Source organism: Gobio gobio (assembly GCF_949357685.1).
Source record: "Gobio gobio genome assembly, chromosome: 11".
NCBI lineage: Eukaryota > Metazoa > Chordata > Actinopteri > Cypriniformes > Gobionidae > Gobio > Gobio gobio.
The window spans coordinates 17,690,740-17,715,190 of record NC_137104.1 but is presented as its reverse complement, the minus strand read 5'-3'; the positions used below and the strand labels follow the sequence as shown (position 1 = coordinate 17,715,190).

Below are 24,451 nucleotides of genomic sequence, written 5' to 3'. Positions count from 1 at the left end.
TTCTTGATTTACCGCGAGTACCATGTTTTACCATGCCTAGTATCAATCTAGCTTACAGCTAGAGTAGAAGTAGCCGCCGAGCAAACACACAGAGTAGCATTATAACATAACTTTCAACACACTCAAATGTGTCTAATATGATAAAACAGGGCTGCGATACCACCATAGACTGTAAAACAAATATGGATGTAGTTTCTGTGACGTCACCCATAGGATTCTGATGAGCCATTCTGAAGCGCAAAGTATGGACGAGATGGCCGTTGCCATCTTGGCAGCGTGTCACTCCCGTATAACAGAAAACGGGCAAAAAGGCGGGATGTGGGCGGAGCTGAAGTGACGCGATTACTAACAGACAGCAGATAAATGGCTATCCACCTGTCACTCGAAGTGGCCACGCCCTTAATTATGCAGAACTTTAATGCTTTATATAATGTAAAGGAATGAGTTATAAAAAAATTCACCCCCCTCACAGTTGTCATGAAGGGCAAAATTTGTCGTATAGACCAAAACCACAATTTGTACCAGGCTGTAAACATGTTTTAATCTGCTGTAAAGTTGGCCATTTTAACATGGGACTCAATGAGATTCTGCTCCCTTCTGGAGCCTGTCCCTAGCGGCCAGTCGATGAATTGCAGTATATGTCACTTCCGTATTGGCTTCAAGAGAAACTGTGGGAGGTTGCCGCTTAGTTATAACACACCGGAAGAAGCAGAAGCGGCCATCTGCGGGATAATAAAAGCTCCACTACTGCCGAGCTGTGTCGCGCTTGTCTCTCAATAGCAATGGCTCAAGCAGACTTGTTCCGCCCCAACAGCTTTCAGCCCCACCCTGCTTCATACTACAGTTACTGGTGTTCATCTTGAGACAAAACAATGGCACTGACATATAATATTTGTCAGTGCAAGTTGCTTTCAGTTAAAACAGCTCAAACTGTCTGGGACTAGCTTAAGTCTTCTCTGTGAAATCGGGGTAAGTGTTTTGCTGCGTCCCAATTCGCCTACTTATACTATGACCTAAAAGTATGTACTCTTTTTGTGAAGAAAAAGTACATACTTTTGAGTGTGTAGCAGAAGAGTAGGCAATTGGGACATACTACTTCGGACAACGGACTCCTCTCAACATGTGTTTGCAGTTTAAATATAATGATGCATTTAAAAGTTAATGGCCAAACGTATCATTACAAAAGTTCACAATGCTGCTGCAGGTGAAATATAATGTGGATAAAATTTAATAAATATCTTTTCGTCAGGTTAAATACTGATAATTGCTCACTCAAACCCCTTTATCTAACCCTCTCTACTTAGTCGTTGGACTCGCATAACCATCATGTTTGTAGTTTTTTAACACTTTTTATCCGCGTTTGTAGTTCTAATCGAATCCATCTAATCGAATCGTCCATCTCGCAATGGGTTGTGGGCAATATCTGCCGTTAGAGTGCGCATCGATCTGCACTTCGAATTCTGACCAGAAATAGTAGACCATCCGGGAATCTTTGGAATACTCTTTTCAACATACTACGATTTGGGACATGCTAATTATTTTTTTGAATACTATTTAGTACGGATAGTTTGCAAATTGGGACGCAGCGTTTTGTTTCTGGTGATTCAGTTTAGTCCTGATTAGTCCTTAGATTAGTCCTAACTTGTTTAAAAACGTATTGTTTTTAAAAACTCCAGTAGATTAATTTGGCCAATAAACAATTCTTGCTAAAGATAGATTTAGAAATAGCACACTGATTTCTCATGTATCTGCTTCCAGTATGCTGTTCTCATTATTTTGGCATCACATTGCAATTTATCTGGGTTTAAATATTTTGTTAAGCCTTGTTATCACAGTACCAATTAATCAATTAGTTTAAACTACAGCTGCCTCAAAATATCTAACCTGTACCAACTTTACTGATCCGCGAAATGTCTATTTAGATCTGTGACTATCTATTTAAAGTAGCTGGAAAAATGAGCAGGCATGGAGGGAATTTGGCGCTGTTGGCTCTTAAAAACAAACACCCACTCCTTATATCTCACTGTCTAAAACGACTCACTTGGAGCGTTCAGTTCCCACTTGATTTCAATCTTATCTATGCATGATGAGAGTGCAGCTTTCAGGTCATTCCTAAATGTAGGTCAGTATAGGAAACCAGAAAAGTGATGACAACTTTTCACGAGTATCTCCTCGTGGTCCCTATTGGTGACTGCGGCGTGTCACTCTTGTGCGCCCACTCCTCTTGAATTCTTTTGCTGTCATGTCCATGTGCGGACCCTACACTTGCCACCCATTGGATACTGCTCCTATTTAAAATTGGCTCTTTGTTTTCCTATTGGTTCCAGTGAACAGATTACCTCCCAGAGGACCTCCTGATTAGCTAGAGTTGGTGCCCGTGCTGTATGTGCTCATATTTCTTCCACCTTCTGTTTATTAATAAATGTAAACAGATTAAATGTTGCCTGGGAGACCTGTGGCATATGTTTAAACTCGGTCAGAGAAAGGCCAGACTGCCTCTGTCCTATTTTCATGTTCAGTTGGCTACCAGTTCTTCAGTTGGGGTTCACTTCATGGTTATTGTCCTGGAACCTTGTTGTCTGAGTTAAGTTGAGGTGAGTTGATACATTTATATAGTTTTCTCAAAGGCTTTTGATGTTAGAATATTTACATTGGCACAGTATCATAGCTCTAGCTACATCTTTAGACTTGCCATATCACTGCCTACTCACTGCACATTGCCTTCGTGGTTTTTCTTTCACACATTGTTTCTATTCTTGGTTTCAAAAGTCTGGAAAGTATTAATTGAAGACAAATGCACATCTACTTAGTCTTGATTATAGTTATTAGTCTCCTCAAAAACAACATGTAAAATGCTAATATGTCATATAACATGCTTAAGTAAACATGTTAAAGGAATGAGCAGTTGTTTCGTGATGGGATTTTGAGATCATTGGCACTGGTGGAATGTGCTCTGTCTGTTCTTGCTGCCAGTTTCAGCAGCAGCTGCTCTCTGTGTCCCACTGAAACTGGCATAAGAAATACCAGCCCTGTCTAGCAAGATGGTGGATGGGCAATTCTAGACACTAAAAAAAAATTGGTGTAGAAACTCTTAGAAAGTCCTAGTAAAGTTCACAATTAATTACAAAGTAGTAGCATGTTGAATTAAACGTGAAATTCTGAAGTAGAAAGACTGAAATAGTATGTTCTTGTACAACCCCAAATCAGAAAAAAGTTGGGACAGTATGGAAAACGAAAAAAAGAAGTGATTTCTAAATTTACTTTGACTTGTATTTCATTGCAGACAATATGAACACAAAATATTTCATGTTTTGTCTGGTCAACTTCATGTCATTTGTAAATATGCATCCTTTCCTGTCATTCAGACCTGCAACACATTTCAAAAAAAGTTGGGACAGTAAAGCATTTACCACTTTGTAATGTTGCCATGCCTTTTCACAACACTTAAAAGACGTTTAGGGACTGAAGACACCAAGTGATGAAGTGTTTCAGGTGTAATTTTGTCCCATTCTTCCTGCAAACAAGTCTTAAGGTGGGCAACAGTACGGGGTCTTCGTTGTCCCCACACATTCTCTATTGGAGACAGGTCGGGACTGCAGGCAGGCCAGTCAAGTACCCGTACCCTCTTCCTCCGCAGCCAGGACTTTGTAATGTCTGCAGAATGTGGTTTTGCATTGTCTTGTTGAAATATGCATGGACGTCCCTGGAAAAGATGTCTTCTTGAAGGCAGCATATTATGCTCCAAAATCTCTATGTACTTTTCAGCATTAATGGTGCCTTCACAGAAGTGCAAGTTACCTTTGGCAAGGGCACTGACACAACCCCATACCATGACAGACCCTGGCTTTTGGACTTGTTGCTGGTAACAGTCTGGATGATCCTTTTCTTCTTTGGTCCGGAGCACACGGCGTCCATTCCTCTCAAAAAATACCTGATATACTGATTAATCTGACCACAGTACACGTTTCCACTGTGTGATGGTCCATCCCAGATGCCTGCGAGCCCAGAGAAGTCGACGGCGCTTCTGGACACTGTTAACATAGGGCTTCCTTTTGGCACAGTACAGTTTTAACTGGCATTTGTGGATGTAACTATGTATTGTGGTACTTGACAAAGGTTTGCCAAAGTAGTCCTGAGCCCATGTGGTGATATCGCTTATAGATGAATGACGATTCTTGATGCAGTGCCGCCTGAGGGATCGGAGATCACGGTTGTTCAGCTTAGGATTGCACCCTTGTCCTTTACGCAGAGGTGGACAGTAACTAAGTACATTTACTTGAGTACTGTACTTAAGTACACCTTTTGAGTATCTGTACTTTCCTTGAGTAGTATTGTTTCTGGAAACTTATGACTTTTACTTCTCTACATTTGAAAGGCAAATATCGTACTTTTTACTCCACTACATTTCTATCATGGCCCTCGAAGTAGAAAGTCGTAGCCGCTTTGAAAGTCAGTGGATGATTTTTCTTCTTTAAAACGGGATTCGTTTTTTTTTGCAGACACCTATCAGTAATCACACTTGTAGGATCACATGAAGTTCAATGATTTCCAAGTATTTTTTGAACACCAATCAATTGATGGCAAAATAGAAGGCAGCAGTTCCCAGACACAGTGCGAGCAACCATTGTTATACTTAAAAGTTAAAATTCAGAAGAGCAGATGTGGATAAGTCTGAAAAAGTGCTACGACACGAAAGTGCACACAGAAAGCTGCCTCTCAGATGCCAGACCAAGTCCTGAATTTTAGTCTATTGAAAACTAAAATCTTATTACAGTCAATTAAAACTAGACTAACACTAAAACAATTCAGAAATGCCAAAAATGTTGTAGTCAAAAGACTGACTAAAACTAAATAAAAATTAACACTGGTATGAAGTATGATTGGTCAAATGATTTTTATAGATTTACCCGCCAAGTTGCCATAGCCTTGTGGATACAATGCTAACGCATAACATTCGACAATGATGTTAGTTAGCATGCAAAAACGACGTAGTTGGACTAATAATGTTAACTGAAGTCCTTTCAGAAATATGTTTTTACATAATCCTGTTAAGTAAACACAATGTAGAAACCTTTCTTTTCTAGTATGATTTTGACTTTGACAAGAGCTTTGTAACTTTTAAACAAGTATTTAAATGAGGTATGCTAGCATGTCGGATGGAACATGACTGGCTTAAACCACCATGATGGAACAGTGCATTCATACAACAATGCAACAATGATAAAATAATGCGTTTACTTTTACTTTTGATACTTAAGTACTTTTAAAAGCAAGTACTTCTGTACTTTTACTTAAGTAAAAATCTATCTTTACAACTTTCACTTGTAATGGAGTAATATTTGACCAATAGTACTTTTACTTTTACTCAAGTAATGGAGTTGTGTACTTTGTCCACCTCTGCCTTTAAGCACTGAAATTCCTCCAGATTCCTTGAATCTTTTAATTATGTTATGCACTGTTGAATGTGAAATATCCAAATCTCTTCCTATCTTTCTTTGAGGAACATTGTTTTTAAACATTTCAATAATTTTCTCACGTATTTGTTGGCAAACTGGCGATCCTCGGCCCATCTTTGCTCCTAAAGGATTAGACCTTTCTTGGATGCTGCTTTTGTACCAAATCATAATTACAATCACCTGTTGACATCACCTGTTTCAAATCACATCATTATTTAACCATTTTACCTCATTACTAGCCCTAAATTGCTCATGTCCCAACTTTTTTTGAAATGTGTTGCAGGTCTGAATGACAGGAAAGGATGCATATTTACAAATGACATGAAGTTGACCACACAAAACATGAAATATTTTGTGTTCATATTTGTCTGCAATGAAATACAAGTCAAAGTAAATTTAGAAATCACTTCTTTTTTTTATTATTTGCGTTTTCCATACTGTCCCAACTTTTTCTGATTTGGGGTTGTAAAACATAGGCTACTTTAATAATATTTGCATTATTTACAACTATGAAAAGGCATTTAGAGTGCAGATTGTGGGGAAAGTTAAAGTGAAAAAATTAGTTTCCTCTTTTTGTTGATTGACAGGATTTTTTGTTTTAGGGCTGTCGATTTAACACATTATGGGCCAGATTTACTAATCAGGGCAAATTAGCGTGAGAGCGCAATTCCAAAAAAGCGCAGATGGGAGTGGAAAGTTCTGACAATACGCAAATGAAAGAACAAAGACACAACCGGATAATTTCCATAATGACCAACACAATCTACCCTTTAGCGTTTGGTTTAAGACGTGCTTTTTTGGGCGGTAAATAATGGTGCAAATACCAGTAAATTGACGAGCACAAACCTTAGTAAATCACATTGCATGATTCATTTAAATACTCTCCTCCCATAAATTTTGCGTCTGAAAGGGAAACTCTTATAAATGCATATGCAATAATGTCAGTCGCAAAAATAACCCTGTCCCCGCTTTTTCAGCGTTCATTTTTCACTCCGTGTCTTTAGTAAATCCCTGACAGTAGTTTATTAACGCCAAGAGAGTTTTTGATTTCATAATGTGATTTCCCCCCAACTTTCCATTCTTTTACTTCAATGAAAGGTTCAATTTTTGCTAATTTTTTGAATGATAGGTCAAAAGGATAAACAATGCAGATGTTTTTTTACAGCCATCTTTGATCATATTTACCAGGGGTGCCAATAATTCTGACAACAACTGTATTTACATCATGATATAGTTAAGCTAGGCCTATATCACACAAGTAATGAGCGCAATAACACACAAGTTCTGATTTTCTGTCTAGAATAGCACGAGTGCAAATGCAATACTGATTTTATACAGCAGTGTTATTTTAGACACTATATTGTCTGTTTTGCTCAGTTTTGCCAACGCAAAGACAAAGCAGAACTGTTTGCAACACACATAGGCATTTCATTTCTGAATCCGCATTTTGAATAAATCGAGTGAACCAATGATTCAATGAACTATTCATAAAGAGAACCATTTACTTCACTCCTGAATTAATCAACCGCTTGAAGGAATCAAATGAATGAACGAATGATTCAATGACTTAATCACTGAAACTTAAGATATTTACTGCTATTACTGGCAATTTTAGTTTCTTATTAAAATCAATAATTTCATTAAAAAATGTCATATATCCATATTAATAAAAAAAACATTAAAGGTATAGTTCACCAAAAAAGCTTCTTTTTGTAACGTCTAATTGATGATTTGATTTCCTGAGCCAAATTTGATGTGTGATTCATTTATGATTAAACATATAAATGAATCACCACATCATGTAATTAGATTAAAAAGTTAAAACAGCCCTATGTTTACATTTTATTCACCTCTTGCTTATTGCATGTCCGCCAGATGCAAAGGCATGTATGTACCAATGTTGTGTACTGATCAAAGGTCCATTCGCAGATGTTAATCTAGGCTTTTCATACGAACGCTGTTTATAAGTGTGTTAATGATCAGTCAGCTATTTGACAAGTTTATGCAGCTGTCCTTCAATGACGCATTAGCTTCAGATTTCCTCTCACCATCCTTAGCATCACTCACTCATGAATCACAGTTCACAAAGTACATTGTACATACACTTAAAATCTAAAATGAACTTGATGGCTAACCATACGAATGTTCACCCCATACATTTACATAGGTCAACATATAAAATGGAGGATCAAGAAATGAACTTTGAGCAACCTTATGGATCTCTATCGGAGACAGAAAAAACATTTGAACCCTTATTTATTGAAGAAGAAGATGAAGACTACTTCGAAGATTGCTTGGAAGAGATTGAGGCTGCTCTAACTCTTCCTGGAGAGTCCATGCCTTATTCCCAAAAATGCAGAGAAGCTTTGCAAGCTGAGTTTAATGGACTTATGCAACAGATGTTGGCACAGTTAGATGTTTTTGATGCAGCCCATCCAACCATATCTGCACCACTGGAGTTATTTTCAGAAACAGAGAACAAAATCGACAAGAATGGATTCACAAAAACAATCACGTTTGGAGAAACGTGCATTCCGGAGAAAGAGCCAACTGTGTTGGAGGTTGAAGACGATGCTGCAGGAATCTCTGTCGAGGCAAGGCCTGAGTTGTCTGCCACCATGGAATTACAAAAGCTCAGAACAGCATTTGAGAGCTGTATTGAGGAGGTGGGCCAGTTGGAGCGCAGAAGGGATGAGTTGGTTCAGGAGCTTTTGGAGCTGGAGGAGCCCATGGCCCAAGAGCTGCAGACTGTAAGGGAAGCTCTGGGGGAGGAACAAGGACTCCTGTCCAAAGTCAGACTGGAGAGACAGAACCTGAAGGAGGAAACTCAAATGACTAAGAGATGCCTGTTCATAGCGGCTCGAGACTGTGCACAGAGACAAGTAGAGCTTCAATTACAACAGAAAGAGGTGGAGCAGCACAACCAAGCTCAGGTAGTGTTCAATAAACCAGACTGGTGTGAATGCATTGGAACTGTTCCAGAAAAGATGTAGATTATTTTATTCTAAACCACTAAACCATGATTGTTACATCAACTACAAAGAGGACTTACAAATGTAGTTTACAACTTTGTAGCAAAAGGACACCAGACACTGTATCCAGGTATTAATTATAAAGTAAGGCGAGTTTTTTTTTTTGGCCTTCCCAGTCAGGGCATATATATAGGGCCATAACCATCATAGACATTGAGATAGACAAGTCCCCCCAACTAATTAGAAAATACCAAATTGTCAACCCCTCCAACCCCCAATATTTTGAAATTCTTGCTGCTGCACTGCTGCACACACCACTCTGTTTTTTGTTAGGATCCCAAAAAGTTTTAAAAGTTACATTTAAGCCTGGTTTGCCATACCGGTGTCACTGCGCTCGTCAGTAGCTATGTTTCCATCCACCTATTTTTATGCTCATTTTGTGATATTGCATCAAAAAATGCTGAACGGAAACGGCAAGATGCCCATAAATTGTAAAAATGCGCATTAAAAAACGCATGCGCTCGTTTGAGTTGGATAAATTTTCTATCCGATACGAAAACATGCACATAAACTAGCCTACGATGGAAATGCGCATGACATTTTTTTTTTGACTTTCGTGATGTAACAGCATTACTGTACTAACCAGCATTAAAATCTTGTTCGCAAAGCATCTGAAATGCTGTTTTTGTCATTCAGAAGTCTGTTGTCAAAGATGCTCTTTATATTTCCCTCCTAGAACTGTCTTACATGACTGCGTTCCCAAACTGCCTCTGAAAGCAAGACAACAAGTTTATTGAGACGCACAAGCTTCTCTGAGACGCAAATAATTTATTATATACAAAAATTATTATATATGGTGGCTTCTCCTATGTTTCTAGTTTATCAGGAAGTGTCGATTATGTTCTCTTCGACTCACTGGACGGAAATGGTGCTTTATTCGCAAATGTTTTATGCGATATTGCAATTTTGCGCATGTTACATTCGCAACTTTGGATGGAAACATAGCTAATGTCAAAATGATTGAGATGGCCAATCAAATCAAAGAAGCCAGGCCTTACTGTTCACAGAAGACGAGTGCAAATTCCAATGCGATGCTTTTGTTTCAACTGTGAAAGAGTTATAGCTGTTCATTGTTTGTTCTATACTTCACAGTGAATTAACTAATGTTAACAAATTAAATTGAAATTAACATTAACAATTAATAAATGCTGTAGAAGTACAGTTCCTCATTAGTTCATGTTAACTAATGTAGATAACTCATGTTAACAAATGAAACCTTATTGTAAAGTGTTTCCCACTTTTTATGAAATGTCATCTGTTTAAATTGAAAATATACTATTGGTTCATGTAATTCATAACTGAATGTGACGAGAAACATTTTACATTTTTAACATTAGACATACGAATAAGAGTTAAAATATTATTCGCAAATAGTTTAAATTGATTACCTCATATCTGTAATAGACTTGGTTCAATCCTGCATTCATGTACTGTTCTTGTTTTTTTCTTAATTCCCTTAAATCCACCACACACACTTCACACACTTCACACAAAAAACAACAACAACTTTAATCCCCCCAATCAGGGCTAGTCGAGAGACCAGCTCATTCGAGTCAGAGTCAAGACCGAGTTCAGAGTATGTTGAGTCCGAGTCAAGACCGAGACCAGAGAAAATCCACAAACAACATTAGAACTCAATTTGATTAACTTTTTAGTTACGGAGGGCGTGCACAAGAGTGAATGCAGAAAAATCAAGACCATATGGTCTCGAGTACTACAACACTACCCCCAATGTTCAAGACATGGTTACACCTTGATATATATAATTTTGTAATATTATTTATTTATTTTTTAAAAATATTCAAGACGTTCAAGTTAAGGTGTTCAATCCTGCATTCACAAAATCAGGAGGAAATGAAGACCTTTGCTGTTGAGCTGACTGAGGAGATTACCAAGATTCATTCAGATCACCAAAGCCACCTAAAGGAAATGCAGAAGCAGCAGAACCTCACTGAAGAATCCAGCAAGAGGAAGACCCGCTCTTATGTGACTCAAGGACGACGGGCCTCTTGTGACCTCCAGCAGTACCTGCAGGGTGGGATAAAAGCTCTGGAGGAGTTTTACGAACCCCGGTTAGTGTCCCTGCTAAAGAGACGGGAGACCACCATGGACGCTCTCAGTAAGGCTAAAGAGCAGTGCTTGGAGAAGAGAGCCCAGTTAGAACCACTGAGAGAAGAAGAGCAGATGCTGAGACTCCAGAGAACTCGTCTGGAGGAGAGGATCCGACTAATGGAGACACAGAGGAGGGAAAATGTGGAACAATATCGGGTTTGTAATTTTCATTGATTTTACATGTCATTTTAGATGGCATAGTACTGACGGTTTAATGTTCTTCATTCAGGAGACGGTGGACGTCTTAGAGGAGAACATCAGAGAACTGAAAACTCAGCTCAAGATCCAGATAAAGAAGAGTGAAGAATTGGAGATGCTGAAGAAAAGCATGGCCAACGAGCTGTCCTTCTACAGGCAAGTACAGTACATCTAAACCAGATGTTAGGTTTCTAGCTCTGTCGCACTTGGAGATATATAGCAGCGTGCTCTAATACATATTAAAAATCATATACGTTCTGACTGGCTGTAAGGTGCACTGTTGCATTTCCAGTTTCAACGTGGACAGACAAATTACTTTTACTTATTTCTGGAAACTTGTTGTATTGCACCTGGTTAGGACATGGTGTTAGATAGCATATCTATATTTTATATATCCTTTATTGTTTTACAGAGAGAGTGTAGAGGGTCCTCGCAAGCAAGAGAAGAGTGTGGTGGTGGGAAAAACCTAATGAACTAATGTTTGTCTTATTCATTTTTATTAGTTATGTTAAATGCTTTTGATATATTGTTTTCGTAGTTTCATCTAAATGGCCTGTCTTCTCTGTCATAAGCAGTCAGCAAAACAATAACCACAATTTACTGAAGACCCAAGTAAATGTTTCTCTGCAAACCCAAATTTTTTAAAAAGCTCAAGCACGTCAGATATCCAGATCTTTATCTGACAAGCTCAGAATGTTCTTAAAACAGTGTTTTTGTCATGTGTCAGTTGTGTATAAGAGGGAATAAAGCTCTTATATCCAGTGGTGCCAGTAAATGAAGCGCTTTCTTTTATGAGCAAGTGAAGCGGGCAAAACAAGGACTTATTTGGGCACCGTAAGAGAGCTCTCTAAACATACCGACAGCATGATGGTGAGAACGTTTAGATGAAGGACAATGAGAAGATGAATTAAGTGCTTTGTTGATGTAATGTGTCTTGTTAAGATCTGAGATAAACATGTACAAATTAGAAATTATGTTTATATGACTCGTACCTAGACGGGGATAGAGTACAAGGGTACAAGGATACTCTGTCATAGTGACAGGGGGCATGTTTTTTTTCCCCTTTTTTAATTAAATAAGATTGAATAAGTGGCTATTTCAAGAAATGTTGATGATCACAATGCAGAAAATATGATCCATACAATCTGGATAATGACAAAAATAAAAAGTATTTTGTTGAGGAACACTGGCTTTTGTTCAGTCTTTTTTTTGTGTAAAACAAATTACTCCCAGAGAAGTATTTTTGGGAGATTTCACTTCAATATGGCTCCGTTCTTGCCTCAGGTGATCTGATTACAAGTGGTCAGGTAAGATAGATTGTTGTTTACACCTGGTGTCCATCTCAAATGGATCTTCTTGCGGTCACTTATTATGAGAGAGGGTGCATCAAATTTAGGACATGCGGGAGGAAGGGCGTGTGCTGAAGTCCCTATATCTTTTATCCATGTGATATCTGCTGATTTCCAACTTATTTAAAGCTTGATTCATATTTGATTTCAATTATAACTACTGCTGAAGGCAGTTTTTCATTTGAAGATCAGTCCAAGCAATCTCCTTCAAATGTCAAGCACCAAACTTGCACTTTACATTCCTATATAAAATAAAATGTGGCCAATGTTTTACTTTTGTTTTTATACACTGACTTTTAAATAAATATTTTGACTGTAGGCTACTCTTTCTAGGCCTACTAATGTCGGGCATTTTTTACATCCCTGTAGCCTACGAGCCGAAAAACTGATAAACATTACTTAATTTGATCTAAAGTCGCAGTTTAAAACAATTACTTAATACTAATTTTTTGTTTTAATAACCTTTTGTTAAAAAAACAATAATCGACCTCGCAGTAAAAAAAAGGGGGCCTTACCTCAAAAACGCACCTTTCCTGTCAGTATGTGCACGCGCTGCTGCAGTGATTCAAGTGGTACTCACTGCAATAAAGTGACGTCCAGCTCCACCTCTCTGGACATCTAATTGGATGGAGGGATAGAGTTGTGGGTAGGGTGTAGGTGGATATTCTAGCCCCAATCATTAGGCTGGACGTCTAGCGAGGAAGAGCTAGATGTAAGCTCCACCCAGTTTCCCTTCAGCGAGCAGTCTAAAGACATGCCCACAGCCAAACAGGTAGCCACGCCTCAAACTCACGCCAATGGCAGGCAGTCCACAACAATTTTTTGATCGGCTAGCACACGTGGGCCAGTCAAAATGATTTTATGCTGCAATAAACAACCATCCTAGTGCAAGTGGAATTCTCTCATCCAAAATGCCTCTTGTATTTAAAACAGCAAATCTTGCAAAAGCTATGCACCAACATTTAAAATAAATTGTATCAACAAAAACAGTTTATTCATAATGTTCTGTACAAAGGTATGGACACAGGAAAGAGACACTGAAAAGTCACAATATTAAAAGACATTAACACCACCTGACCGATACATGAAGCTCAAAGTAAAGGGTACAGAGCTTAAGTTATCAATACATCTAGCCATGTAATTAAATGGATGCTTAAATGGAAAAAGAATTTGTAGGACAAGTTAAAAAATAATCTACAGAACATCACCGTTGTACCACTGCACTCTGGCCACAATTTACTACACACCTGTATACACTTTTCTGATGTTAAGTAATACTTTAAGTATACTTAAACTGCAAGGAAATCCACGAGACACTGGCGGGAAAGGATGAGATGGGTCATTTGTCTCACATTCTGATATTGACCAATGATCAGCTGACATTTTTCTTAGAAAAATACTCTATTAACATCGTAGAAAATGCCTGGAGGGGAAAGTGTCAATTATTCCTTTTCCATTACTTAGGGGAGTTCTTCATTTCGCTTCGCTTGTGTGTAGACAGTTTTTTAGAAGAGTCTTGTCTTATGCTGAGAGTGGGGTGGTGTAAAGAGCTGTTTTATCCCTGAACCTCAGTGTCTGCTGCCCCCTCTGGGTCCTCATCATTGTAGATGTTCTCAGCCTAAATAAATAAAAAGAAATACACATAAATAACTGAACTACAACACAAAAATAGAAAGGTTGTGCTTAAAATCACACAAGCAACTCTTTCTATAATATCCACATTAAGAGGTGGCATACACTTTGTCAGAGGGAAAAAAAGGCTGTATCATGACTAGAGTTGGGTACCGTTCACATTTTAACCGGTATCGGTACCCAACAGTACCTTTTTTCTGTACTTTTGGGGATGTTTACATAAATAACTGTAAAAAACCTGTAAGTCATTTATAAAAGTGTTATTGACATTATGCCAGAGCTGCCATTGTCTGTGATGTTTGATTACTGTAATATTTACTAGTAAATAGTAGGCTACTAGGTATTTAATTTAATTCATAAAAACATCCATATTATAATTTTTTCTTTTTAATTTCATTTCTATGAAAAGATTACCCACAAATTATGTGTTATGTATTTTCTGGTAATCAAATGAAGACAAAACATTAATTGAATTTATCTTTTAATTGAATTTAACTTTTTTGTCAAACAAAGTGCTGCACAGCTGAGCTTTATATGGTTAAAATTAAAACATGAAGAAAAATTGTAATTTATTAAAAAAAACTTTAAAAATAAAGTTGATAATTTATTATTATTACATTAGTGTTAGTAATTATTATTATTACATTGAGGCGTATCTAAATTCTACTGTACAACAGTAATTTATTTCTCAAGTTAACCAAACTTTTATTTTGACGGGTTGCAGTGAATTTGAGTTTCTGTGTGTTTATGATATGACGCCGGTCGTTTTTCTCAAATGAAACGGTAAAATGCTCATGAAGTGACTCAGTGGCTCTGGAGATGACGTTCGTGCGTTCATGTCCTCATATGAGAGGCAGAGATGGAAACAGGGGATCGTCACACGCGATTCTGAGTGAGGTAAACCCATAGACTGTAAACCGTGTGTCTACGCATTCATTCGCAGAGACACGCATGATTCGTATTTAAATAGTCTTTTCGCGGTTTAATATTCACAGACACTAGTCTATATCACAATATGCGTTCTCAGGTACGGAAATTTGGTACCGATTGATTTAATGCGAATCGGTACTCGGTAGTACCGACGTAAATCGGTCGGTGCCCTTAAAAGTACAGAGTTCGGTACCCAACCCTAATCATGACTGAACTGTTTGTTGATTGCAGAGGTGCTGATGTAAAATTCAAAGTTAGTAGTGTCCTCACCATCTGCCAGACTTGCATGATGTTGTCCTCAGACACTGAGCAAATCACCCACGGTTCATTTGGATTCCAGGAGAAGTCGGAGATCTTGGCTGTATGGCCTCCATGGATAAACTAAAAAAAAGATATCAATAATATGTGACTAACATGACCTCAAAGAGCAGCATAATGATAACTATAAAAATACACACACACACACTCGAATAGCATTACTACTCACCAGCAGCTCAGGAGGTCCATCTTCTGCATCTTCTGGTGACTGTTCCTCACCGATTTTACTGCAGGAAAAAAAACCCACAAGGAATTCTTATTAACAGCGTGAAAAGACCCATATGATAAAGTAGTTCAGATTTTTAGTGGTAGTCTTGAGTAAAAGGAAAATGAGAATCTACCTGAGATCCCAAACATTGAGTCTCCTGTCTGTTCCACTGGAGGCCAGGATGGTCTCATTATGGGGTGACCACTGAACCTGTGACACATTTACAGACTTCACGTTATCACACTCAGTTGACTTCTTTAACAATTCTATCTGAAATCAAGGCAAAGAGGGAGATGCTACCTGGAAGATTTCATCTTTGTGCGACTCAAATGAGTGAAGTTTTAGCTTTAGGTTTCTCAGATCCCACAATGCAACAGTCTGTGAGAGACAAATAAAAGCACAACATGGAAGTCTAAATAGAGAAGCGCATTTGAAGAGTATTCACAAGCGCAAGAGAACCAAATGCTGAATGTAGCTCTCACTTTATCTGCAGAACCGGTGGCCAGAATGAACTCGCTGTATGGGTTGAAGGACAAACAGTTGACCTCTGCAGTGTGGGCATCTACCGCATGACTGGGTTTGGACGTGTTATTGGACCGCGTGTCCCAGCTAAAGGAAGAGGAAGTAGATTAAAATACTACTCACATTAAATAACCACAGAATGAACAGTTACATAGCCTTTTAAAGTTGCATTGTGCTAAAAGACATTGAGATTACAGAAACAAACAGGAAGACAAAGTACTTACATCATAAGCTTCTGGTCATCTGCAACAGACCCAAAGAGAGACTCATGCAGCAGGTGCCAGGACACATCCTCGACTACAGCAGTGTGACCAGTGAAAATAGTCTTAGCGTCTACTATTTTCCCCTCCTTTGGCACTGTGCTGATGTCCCACAGACAGATGGTCTGCAGAGAAACAGAAGAACCCATAGGAACATGCACACAAAGCAAGATCCTCTGTCAGATTACCAACCTTTCTTGTTTGTCAAAACCCTTATGACCTAAAATATTTTACACAATTCAATTTAGTCTTAAAGCAGCACTAGGTAACTTTTCAACCTTTATAATATATTTTCAAACCTCTTGTGATGATACATCGACTTACAATAGGTTGAATGACACGTCTGCCATAGCCTGACGGGGTCTGTATCATTTTTAATCGTACTTTTAAACTTCGGGTTTCGGGTAGTAACCCGAGAAAAAAAAAAAACGACAAAATTCGACTGCTTTACGGCATATACGTCACTTCCACCACCACCCCTACTTCCTTAAATTCGGACGTGCGAGCCAAACTATCATTTGTTTGCCGAATGTTATAGTCATGGCCGAAGCAGCACAGAAAAATAAGAAAGCAAAGGTTTTTGTCAGAGGAAAGCAAAAAGAGGAAACGAGAAAGTGATGGGATTAAAGGCAGGACGAGGATCAACATTGGGCCAGCGTTTGCTCGTTGGCGTGAGCTGAAGGAGGAGGGGCTACATTCTTGCAAGTAAATACATAAGACGTACAAAATCATATTTTAGGATACCTAACATGTCTGTGATATTGGTTTATTTGTCTTGCCTCAAGCTATAATGCAAATCGCTTTTTCAAATTTGCAGATTCATCTAGGGTAGCTTGATATTATAATATTGACGATATATGGTTATTACCTACCACTCAAACATTGAATTGAAGTATCATATAGATTCCGTAAAACGGTAACCAATAGACTAGGCTACTATAATGACGCTGGCTTGTAAACGTGAGCATCGCGATCATTTGGTGTTTGAAAAAAATAAAACCCATGAAATGATATTCATATGACATGCTGAAACATATGCCACTGTACCTGGGATGAAGACATTTCACACGCGATGCAAGCAGAACACCTGGGGCCCGTTCTTCGTACGTTGCTTATTACATCTGAGATGATTTGACAGATCCCAGATCTTTTAATCGTGATAACTGATCTCAGGCTAATTTTGTTCTTCAAACGAATTTGCGGATTGGATTAAAATATCTGGATTAAATGATCTAAGATCACTGCGCGTTCTTGTGTTCCCTGAAGAGGGCAGATGCATCGATACTCGAAACCACGATCAGCAATGCAGTGATTGGCTGGCGTCAAGACAGCAACGTAATGACATCATATAATTAAAAAAGCCACCTGGCAAAAAACTTGACAAATTATACGATAAAAACCCCACGAATTTCTGGACCTTTATAAGGAAACAGCCAAACCAACATAAAAGTTATAATAGATAAATGTCATGATAAATGTTTTTTTTTTAACATGATTACCAATTATTTATATTTATATTCAGATTTTATACTGTATTTGTACACCCTTTACATTTTTATTTCAATGTTGTAATTTAATTTTTAATTCAATTTGGAGCAGATTTGTAACGTGACAGTATTAAAGTTTCTTAAGGGTCAAGATCAAATGATCTGCATCTCTTGCGCTGCATCAAGCCACTCCCATAATAGCCTATCTGTCATCACTTAAATTAATGCACGGCTCAGAGTAGCTGTACAACATGTGTGTAAATCTCCAATAAAATTATAAAGTAATTATTCCATCACAAATAAATCGCTCAATCAAGTGGCTGTGTCTATATTATTATATACAACATTATAATATTATATACATTCTCATATACATAAACAATATAACATTTTTATATTATTATTTAAAATTATTATTATTCCCCCTGGTTCACTAATGAACTCTTGTAATAAAGTAGCAGTGGCTGGACAGATTTTAAGTATCACCTCAAGATGCAATCTAATCTTGTTTACGTGAAATAAGCCTGCTCATGAGCAGGTTTAAGCTTACGGACCTGTTACTATGACAGCAAGTCCAGGATGAGCTTCGAAGAACCAAACAATCCGAGATCATGTCAAATCGTCAACAATCAAATCCAGCTAACTGAGTTAGCGAGGTACGAAGAACGGGCCCCTGCATGTGAACTCCTGCAGTGTTCAGGGCTATCATAGTTGTCATGTCAATAAATGCATGTGCGATGCATCCACTGATGTAGAATGACTGTTTACGACAGTAGTAGAGGACAATACTGTTTCCCAACTGTAGGGGGACCCCGAGAGCAAAAACTACCTAGTGCTGCTTTAAATATATTTTATTATACACTTTGTTTTTAGATTTAATTTAGCATTGGCTGAATTTAGGGTACATATCTTAAAAGCAGAGTTATATCTGAACCCTCAACTGTTTGCAAATATACAGCTTAAGTCACCATTTAATTAAGTCAATGGTAGTGATAAAATGTCTTACATGGTCATCAGACGCACTCAACAGACAGCCACTCAGGTTGGGATTCCAGGACAGACCATAACCTTCTTTCTGATGCCCCCTCAGACGAAGGTCAGGAGTGCACTCTCCAGAGGGGTCTTCAGGAGGAAAACACAAATTTAGAGAAGAAAAATTAACTATTTGACATCCGACACCTTCACACAACTGACTCGACAAGAAGATTGGAGATTAGGAGTACGAGTTAAGTCTTCCATTATCACGTTTTCCCCAAAATAGGCATGGGCCATAATGATGTCCAACAGCTAGTTGATTTGTGTGGTTGGAAATGAAGAATTGCTCACATCTTAGTTTTGGTATTTTTAGTGCTTTACTATATTGTAGCTGTTAAACAATTAGCATTTTGCATGGCGTCTTCAAACCAATCCCTTTAAATAATTGCCCCTGTTGGACGTCTTTGGCAGTTGTGTCACACTGTGCACTGTTTTTCTAGGTTTAAACCAAATGTTTCCAGCTCATACCAGGTTTGGAGGGATGTTTGGTGTAGTCAAAGACCAGCACATCACTAGTGGGAGTCTTGGTGGCAATGATGCAGGGGTTCTGTGGCATGTAGCGAGCCCTGTTCACCTCTCCCTCATGATTAATCTTGATCTCAATCTCGATCTTGCCACTCACTGAGCCAAAACCACCAAATTCTGTAAACAGAGAAAAAAAAAATAATCAAGAAAAAACTTGATAAGTAAGTACATAGGCGGAGATTATGCACTCAGTTTAAATTACTAAGCCACTCACCTCCTTTTTCACTGTCATAATGTGAGGCATCAAACTGGGCATCATCATTGGGCAGCTGGACGCTGGCAATAACCAGGTGATTCTGCTCATCAGAGGTATGTGTGCCGAGAACCAGACGGTGAACGCTAAAGTCCTTCCCTTCAGGTCTGTGAAACATGACAAGTATGAATGTTATTTACACTGACTTTTATAAAACTGTATAAACCACACAATATTCATCATCTGCTAATCTTAAAACAGTGGGCTTTGCAAGAAAGATCAATATTATCATAATAACAAAAAAAAAGTCCACTAAACACATTAAAAAGATAATTTGTACCCCCACCTACTCAAACAATTGAGAATATTTCAAAGCAGGGCTGCGACAACTAATTAATATATCAAAATAATCAAAGATAATGATGATAATCAACAAGTTTTATTGATTAATCAGCACATGGAAAACATCAGCCAGACACGTAACTTCACAGCAGTGAATTCATTTCTATGGACAAAACACATTTGGAAAACACCAGAGGATGCAGTGTGAGCTGCTGCAGGAAAAGTGCTTGACCTAAGATGTCCTAAACATGAGAACTTGTCATTAAACGGATAGTTCCCCCCAAATTTTTCCAATTTTCATTCCAAGTTGTTCCAAACCTGTATACATTTCTTTGATCTACTGAACACAAAGGAAGATATTTTGAAGAAAGTTTGTAACCAGGCCGCTTTGGGACACCTTTGACTTCCAAGTCAATTGTGCCCCAGATCTGTTTAGTTTCTCACTTTCTTCAAAATATCTTCCTTTGCATTCAACACAAAGACATGTATACAGGTTTGGAACAACCTGAGGGTGAAGAAATGACAGAATTTTCATTTTTGGGTGATCTATCCCTTTAAGCACTTCAAACAAAAGCATGATAAAGTGTGAACCGGAAGTTCCAACTAATCTTACTTAAAGGGATAGTTCACCCAAAAATCATTTACTCACCCTCAAGTTGTTCCAAACCTGTATGAGTTTCTTTGTTCTGCTGAACACAACAGAAGATATTTTGAAGAAGGTTTGTAACCAAGCAGATAGAGCAACCATTGACTACCATAGTAGGAAAACAAAATACTATGGTAGTCAATAGTTGCTCTATCTGCTTTGTTTCAAAACAATTAAACAATTTTCAGTTTTGGGAGATCTATCCCTTTAACCTCTTAACAAGCGCCCCATTTTTTAGGAATTCTTTGAAAACGATATACACAAATGAAAATGTCTGCAGCTCTTAAACCCTATGGTCTATATTCATAAACCTGGTCTTATTTTAAACTAGACACTTGAAATATTGCTACCCAAGAGTCATAATAACTCAAAGTAATATGGGAACAGAGTAATATACATGTAAATATACATGTAAGTGACTCACGTTTTTTGTTTTCACTTAGGGAAAAAAATATTATAATTTAATGTTAAGAGCCTGAAAATAACTTAAATATAAAACTGAATGTCTAATCATGTCATGATTCAAATATGAGGATGATTCTCTCAGTAATGTAGCTTCTGTGAGCTTTTATGTCAAGAAAAGTCTAGGCGTCATTTCAAAAAGGCCATTTATTTCAGAACATTTGCTATTGTAAAGAGTAGTTTTTCATTCAAATAAATCTGCAATAAACTGCAATATACTACTAATTATAATGGATAAACAGTTACTGAAAAACTAAAGCAACTATTTACAGAGATTACAAAGTGTAAAAAACTAATTTAGCTGATGGGAAGCGTCAGTGAGAGACTGCGCGCTCCACTGCAGTTGCGCCATGGAGAACGCGCAGCCAGCGCACAAACAGTATTCACCAAAGCCTACTTACGCAAACTGCGCAAGATAATGCCTTTTGATTGGTTACTAAGTCCATCAATCAAACCTTTGTTGGAAAGGCATTGGCTGGGCACCGAGTGCCTTTATCCAACGAAAACCATGGGCGCAATGATTGACAGCTCACCAAGCCTGTAAGGCACTTCCTCTATATGATGCATCCCAGAAGAGACTCTGATTGAAGGAGAGAGACGAGGGTTGAACCATTGCACGTGGGATAAGCTATTCTAGCAGGGGGAGTTTGCCAGACACGGAATAGAATCGATATTTCATTGAAAATGGACATGATTGATCACGCTAACTCAAAACTCTCTTGCAAACAACGGAGGATTTTTAGTTTTTTCCCTATTTTTTCGTTGTTTTGGATTAAAAAGTGGGATGCATTTTGAAGAATGGACTCTTACACAGAGATGTATGCGGGTGTTTATTGGATTCGTCCGATCTGATCTGAACGACAGGAGATGAAAGATGAGTATCGCTAATATTATGCTAATGTTTACATGGACGGTCCTTTAGCGTTTCATTTAACCCTTTCCTCTCTGGTGTATTTATTGCAAAAACAAGTTCAGAACATGAATCTTGAGTGTTTTAGCTTTCAAATGATGCATAGTTTGTGATAGTTGATTGAATATTTTGTATAAAACAAAAGTAAATAAAAGTACACACCCCCCCACTTCCGTCAACCCCCCCGCCCACGAACCGGTGCGGGTTAAGAAGTTAAGTATTGTGATGTATTTTCCAAGTCAAACAGAATATTGAATGAGAAAAGTAGAGGGCGTGGCTTAGAAATGTAGGCATTGCATTCAGCTCACAGCAGGCTGACATGACAGTTGGAGGAGATGATCTACCCAAGCCGTCAAACTGACGTCATGAAACATGCTAGAAAGCCATGCGAGTACTTCCATTTTGCATTAAGGCTTGCCCTGACATAGCGAGTCTCTGCTAAACTTCCGAAAAAGCAGATCATTACACACGCGTGACAATCAGTGAGTGCAATAATTCTAAATACAAGTTTAAAACTCTACATGTAACAAGTAATGTTATTTTAGAGCAGTAAGCATAAAGGACTATTGTAATGGTGTAATAAATCGAATGTTCAGATGAGTGAATGCGTTTTCCCCCTACCAGAAAATATTTAGTCTGTATTTTTTAATTTAGTGATTTTTACTTTAAAATGGTTGCAATCAATTTAAAAATGAATTGCACAGCCTGCATAAATACATTCCATTTGCATTCATTACACATTGTTTGCAGGACAACATTGGGCAGAATGTGAATTGATTAATTCATTTTCATTTGAACGACTTTAATTTTTTTGATTAACCCCCCATCCAATTAAGAAATAATCAACAAACTTATTAAAATAGTGACTACTTCCATCTCCATTATAAAGCTGATGACAGTAGGTGTGAACGTGTTACCTGGTGACATCTGGCAACCATTGAGCAGTAAGACTGGGCCACTCCAGCGCGTGAGTCATAACCAGATCGTAAAGAAACGGAGTGTTTTTCTTCCATATTTTATATTCTTCATTTATCACCCTCTCCTCCACCGCGTCATCAAAGGCAGCTGTAACAAAAGAGGGGCGGGAAAACAAGATGAGATCTGTCAAAACGCCTTCAATAGAGCGACACTTTTAGAGCAGCTTGAATATGTAAGGTCATAAAGTCGTTTGTATGTTTACCCTAATTGCTGTGCGACAAGTGACTTTACGTATAATCTACTAGCATCACCATTGTAAAATGAAGATGCAATTAATATTGTCCAACAGTTATAGACAAACTCAATGGAAAACGACTTCAATTAATAACCCAATATTTTGCATATAGTATTAGTTAGACGCCCCCCAAAAAACTTCTATAAAAATAGCGACGCATCACATGAATTTACATACCTCAACTTAAAAACTAAACAAACTAGCCGGAGCTAATTCCGCGCTAATTTACCTAAACTATTAAGCTATTTGGTTACTTTCCAACATATTCCCATCATAAAAGAATGAATTCGTGCCGAATAAGGTCATGTGTGCTCTTAATAAGCTCTGGTGTAAACTGTACTGATGTAGCAAAGACTGTATCGTTATGGCGGGATTCGGCCTGCGCAGAAATCACACCAACAAGCACCTCAGCTGCCGCTACCGGTTTCATTTAACCGGTCGCGGCGAAAAGAGAGTTCACCGAATGCACGAAACCATACTAACCTTCTTTATCAGCCATAACGACTCGACAGACAGCTATCAGTCGCAAACTTAACCGATAACAAAATACCGGTGTAGTTTCCACTGGAGTGCAGGATGCTCTTTGTCTCGCGCCGGCGTGCACGTTCGCGCCAACTCAGACAGACAGAGCAGAGCACGCGCCACCAATGAGCGGAGAGGAGAAGAAGAGCGGGTTCTTCTGCAGAGGAGGGTGACAGCGCACTACAACCACTATACTGCCCTCTGTTGATACCACGCGACAATATGAAAAAAAAAAAATGCATTTTGCCATTTCTATGACACAGTATATGCCATAGTTCTCATTAACGTAAAGAAAATAAAGTAGCATTTGCTCTTATTTCATTAATCTGTATTTGTATATCATTATGTAACAGTATTGAGACTTTAATGATAACAACAACTGAGAAAAACTGATAATACAAAAATATACAGTAGACTGGTATTTGCTATGATTGTTTTTACAGTACGGTATTTGTATATTACTATGTAATAGTATTGAGACTAATGATAATAACAAATACAAGTGTTTGCTCTAATTTTAACTTTTTACAGTATGCATATTACTATTTAATAATATTGATATTCCAATGAGAATAACAATCGAGAATGATACAATAATATGAAAAAAAACTAAAGTGAAACAACCCATCAAATTACAATAATTAAACTATTAAGGGTAAATGTGGTTATTCGCCTAAAAAAATTGTCAAAATCGTATTTGTCCTAAAACTGGCTTCAGTTTCTTTATCAAAATTTATCAAAATTGCTTTAGATTTTTTGAGTGAAATTTACCCAGATATTGAGGATTACCCATAACATTATTATTATAATTTTTTTAAATAAATAATTTTAAGGCAATTCAAATATTATTTGCCCTCAAACTAGATTCAGTTTCTTTACAAAAAAAAAAATATCTTTACATTTTATTTTGTGTGAAAATGTACCCAGTTATTGATGATTACTCAGAAACATAAAAAAGCACTTAATTTTAAGGCAAATAAAATCTGTGAGTTGATTTTAGATTTCTAATGCATGTAAAGACTTATAAAATCAAAGTTAATATTGAATACAAATTAATCATTTTGAGAGCGAGACTGACAGTGAAGTCCTTGACATCATT

General features: G+C 37.8%; 2 protein-coding genes across 4 annotated transcripts; one reads left to right on the top strand and one right to left on the bottom strand.

The window, feature by feature from the left end:
• Positions 1 to 2,402: 2,402 nt before the first annotated feature.
• sync (syncoilin, intermediate filament protein) lies at positions 2,403 to 11,987 on the top strand. Of its 2 annotated transcripts, none has more exons than XM_079830046.1 (5): positions 2,403 to 2,594; positions 7,624 to 8,389; positions 10,337 to 10,756; positions 10,830 to 10,954; positions 11,211 to 11,987. In XM_079830046.1, exons 2-5 carry the CDS (start codon positions 7,637 to 7,639, stop codon positions 11,266 to 11,268), a joined length of 1,356 nt encoding a protein of 451 aa, XP_079686172.1. In that variant the 5' UTR covers positions 2,403 to 2,594; positions 7,624 to 7,636; the 3' UTR covers positions 11,269 to 11,987. The 2 variants fall into 2 exon arrangements, with proteins under 2 accessions (XP_079686172.1, XP_079686171.1); XM_079830045.1 differs by having other exon boundaries at positions 2,475 to 2,594; positions 10,295 to 10,756.
• A 984-nt stretch (positions 11,988 to 12,971) lies between these two features.
• Positions 12,972 to 23,494, bottom strand: rbbp4 (retinoblastoma binding protein 4). 2 transcript variants are annotated; one of them, XM_079830048.1, is made up of 12 exons: positions 23,314 to 23,494; positions 22,535 to 22,682; positions 19,279 to 19,424; positions 19,008 to 19,181; positions 18,511 to 18,626; positions 15,982 to 16,142; positions 15,718 to 15,844; positions 15,536 to 15,613; positions 15,369 to 15,445; positions 15,197 to 15,254; positions 14,980 to 15,090; positions 12,972 to 13,765 (listed from the first exon to the last, which is right to left on the bottom strand). In XM_079830048.1, exons 1-12 carry the CDS (start codon positions 23,327 to 23,329, stop codon positions 13,703 to 13,705), a joined length of 1,275 nt encoding a protein of 424 aa, XP_079686174.1. In that variant the 5' UTR covers positions 23,330 to 23,494; the 3' UTR covers positions 12,972 to 13,702. The 2 variants fall into 2 exon arrangements, with proteins under 2 accessions (XP_079686174.1, XP_079686173.1); XM_079830047.1 differs by having other exon boundaries at positions 13,112 to 13,765; positions 15,369 to 15,463.
• Between the last annotated feature and the right edge of the window lie 957 nt (positions 23,495 to 24,451).

Coding starts and splice junctions, on each gene's coding strand:
- sync (XM_079830045.1), top strand. CDS start 7,637: ATGGAGGATCAAGAAATGAACTTTGAGCAACCTTATGGATCTCTATCG. Junction 10,757..10,829: donor AAAATGTGGAACAATATCGG/GTTTGTAATTTT, acceptor TTCTTCATTCAG/GAGACGGTGGACGTCTTAGA. Junction 10,955..11,210: donor AACGAGCTGTCCTTCTACAG/GCAAGTACAGTA, acceptor ATTGTTTTACAG/AGAGAGTGTAGAGGGTCCTC.
- rbbp4 (XM_079830047.1), bottom strand. Junction 19,182..19,278: donor TTATGACAGTGAAAAAGGAG/GTGAGTGGCTTA, acceptor CTCTGTTTACAG/AATTTGGTGGTTTTGGCTCA. Junction 15,464..15,535: donor ACAAAGATGAAATCTTCCAG/GTAGCATCTCCC, acceptor GATAACGTGAAG/TCTGTAAATGTGTCACAGGT.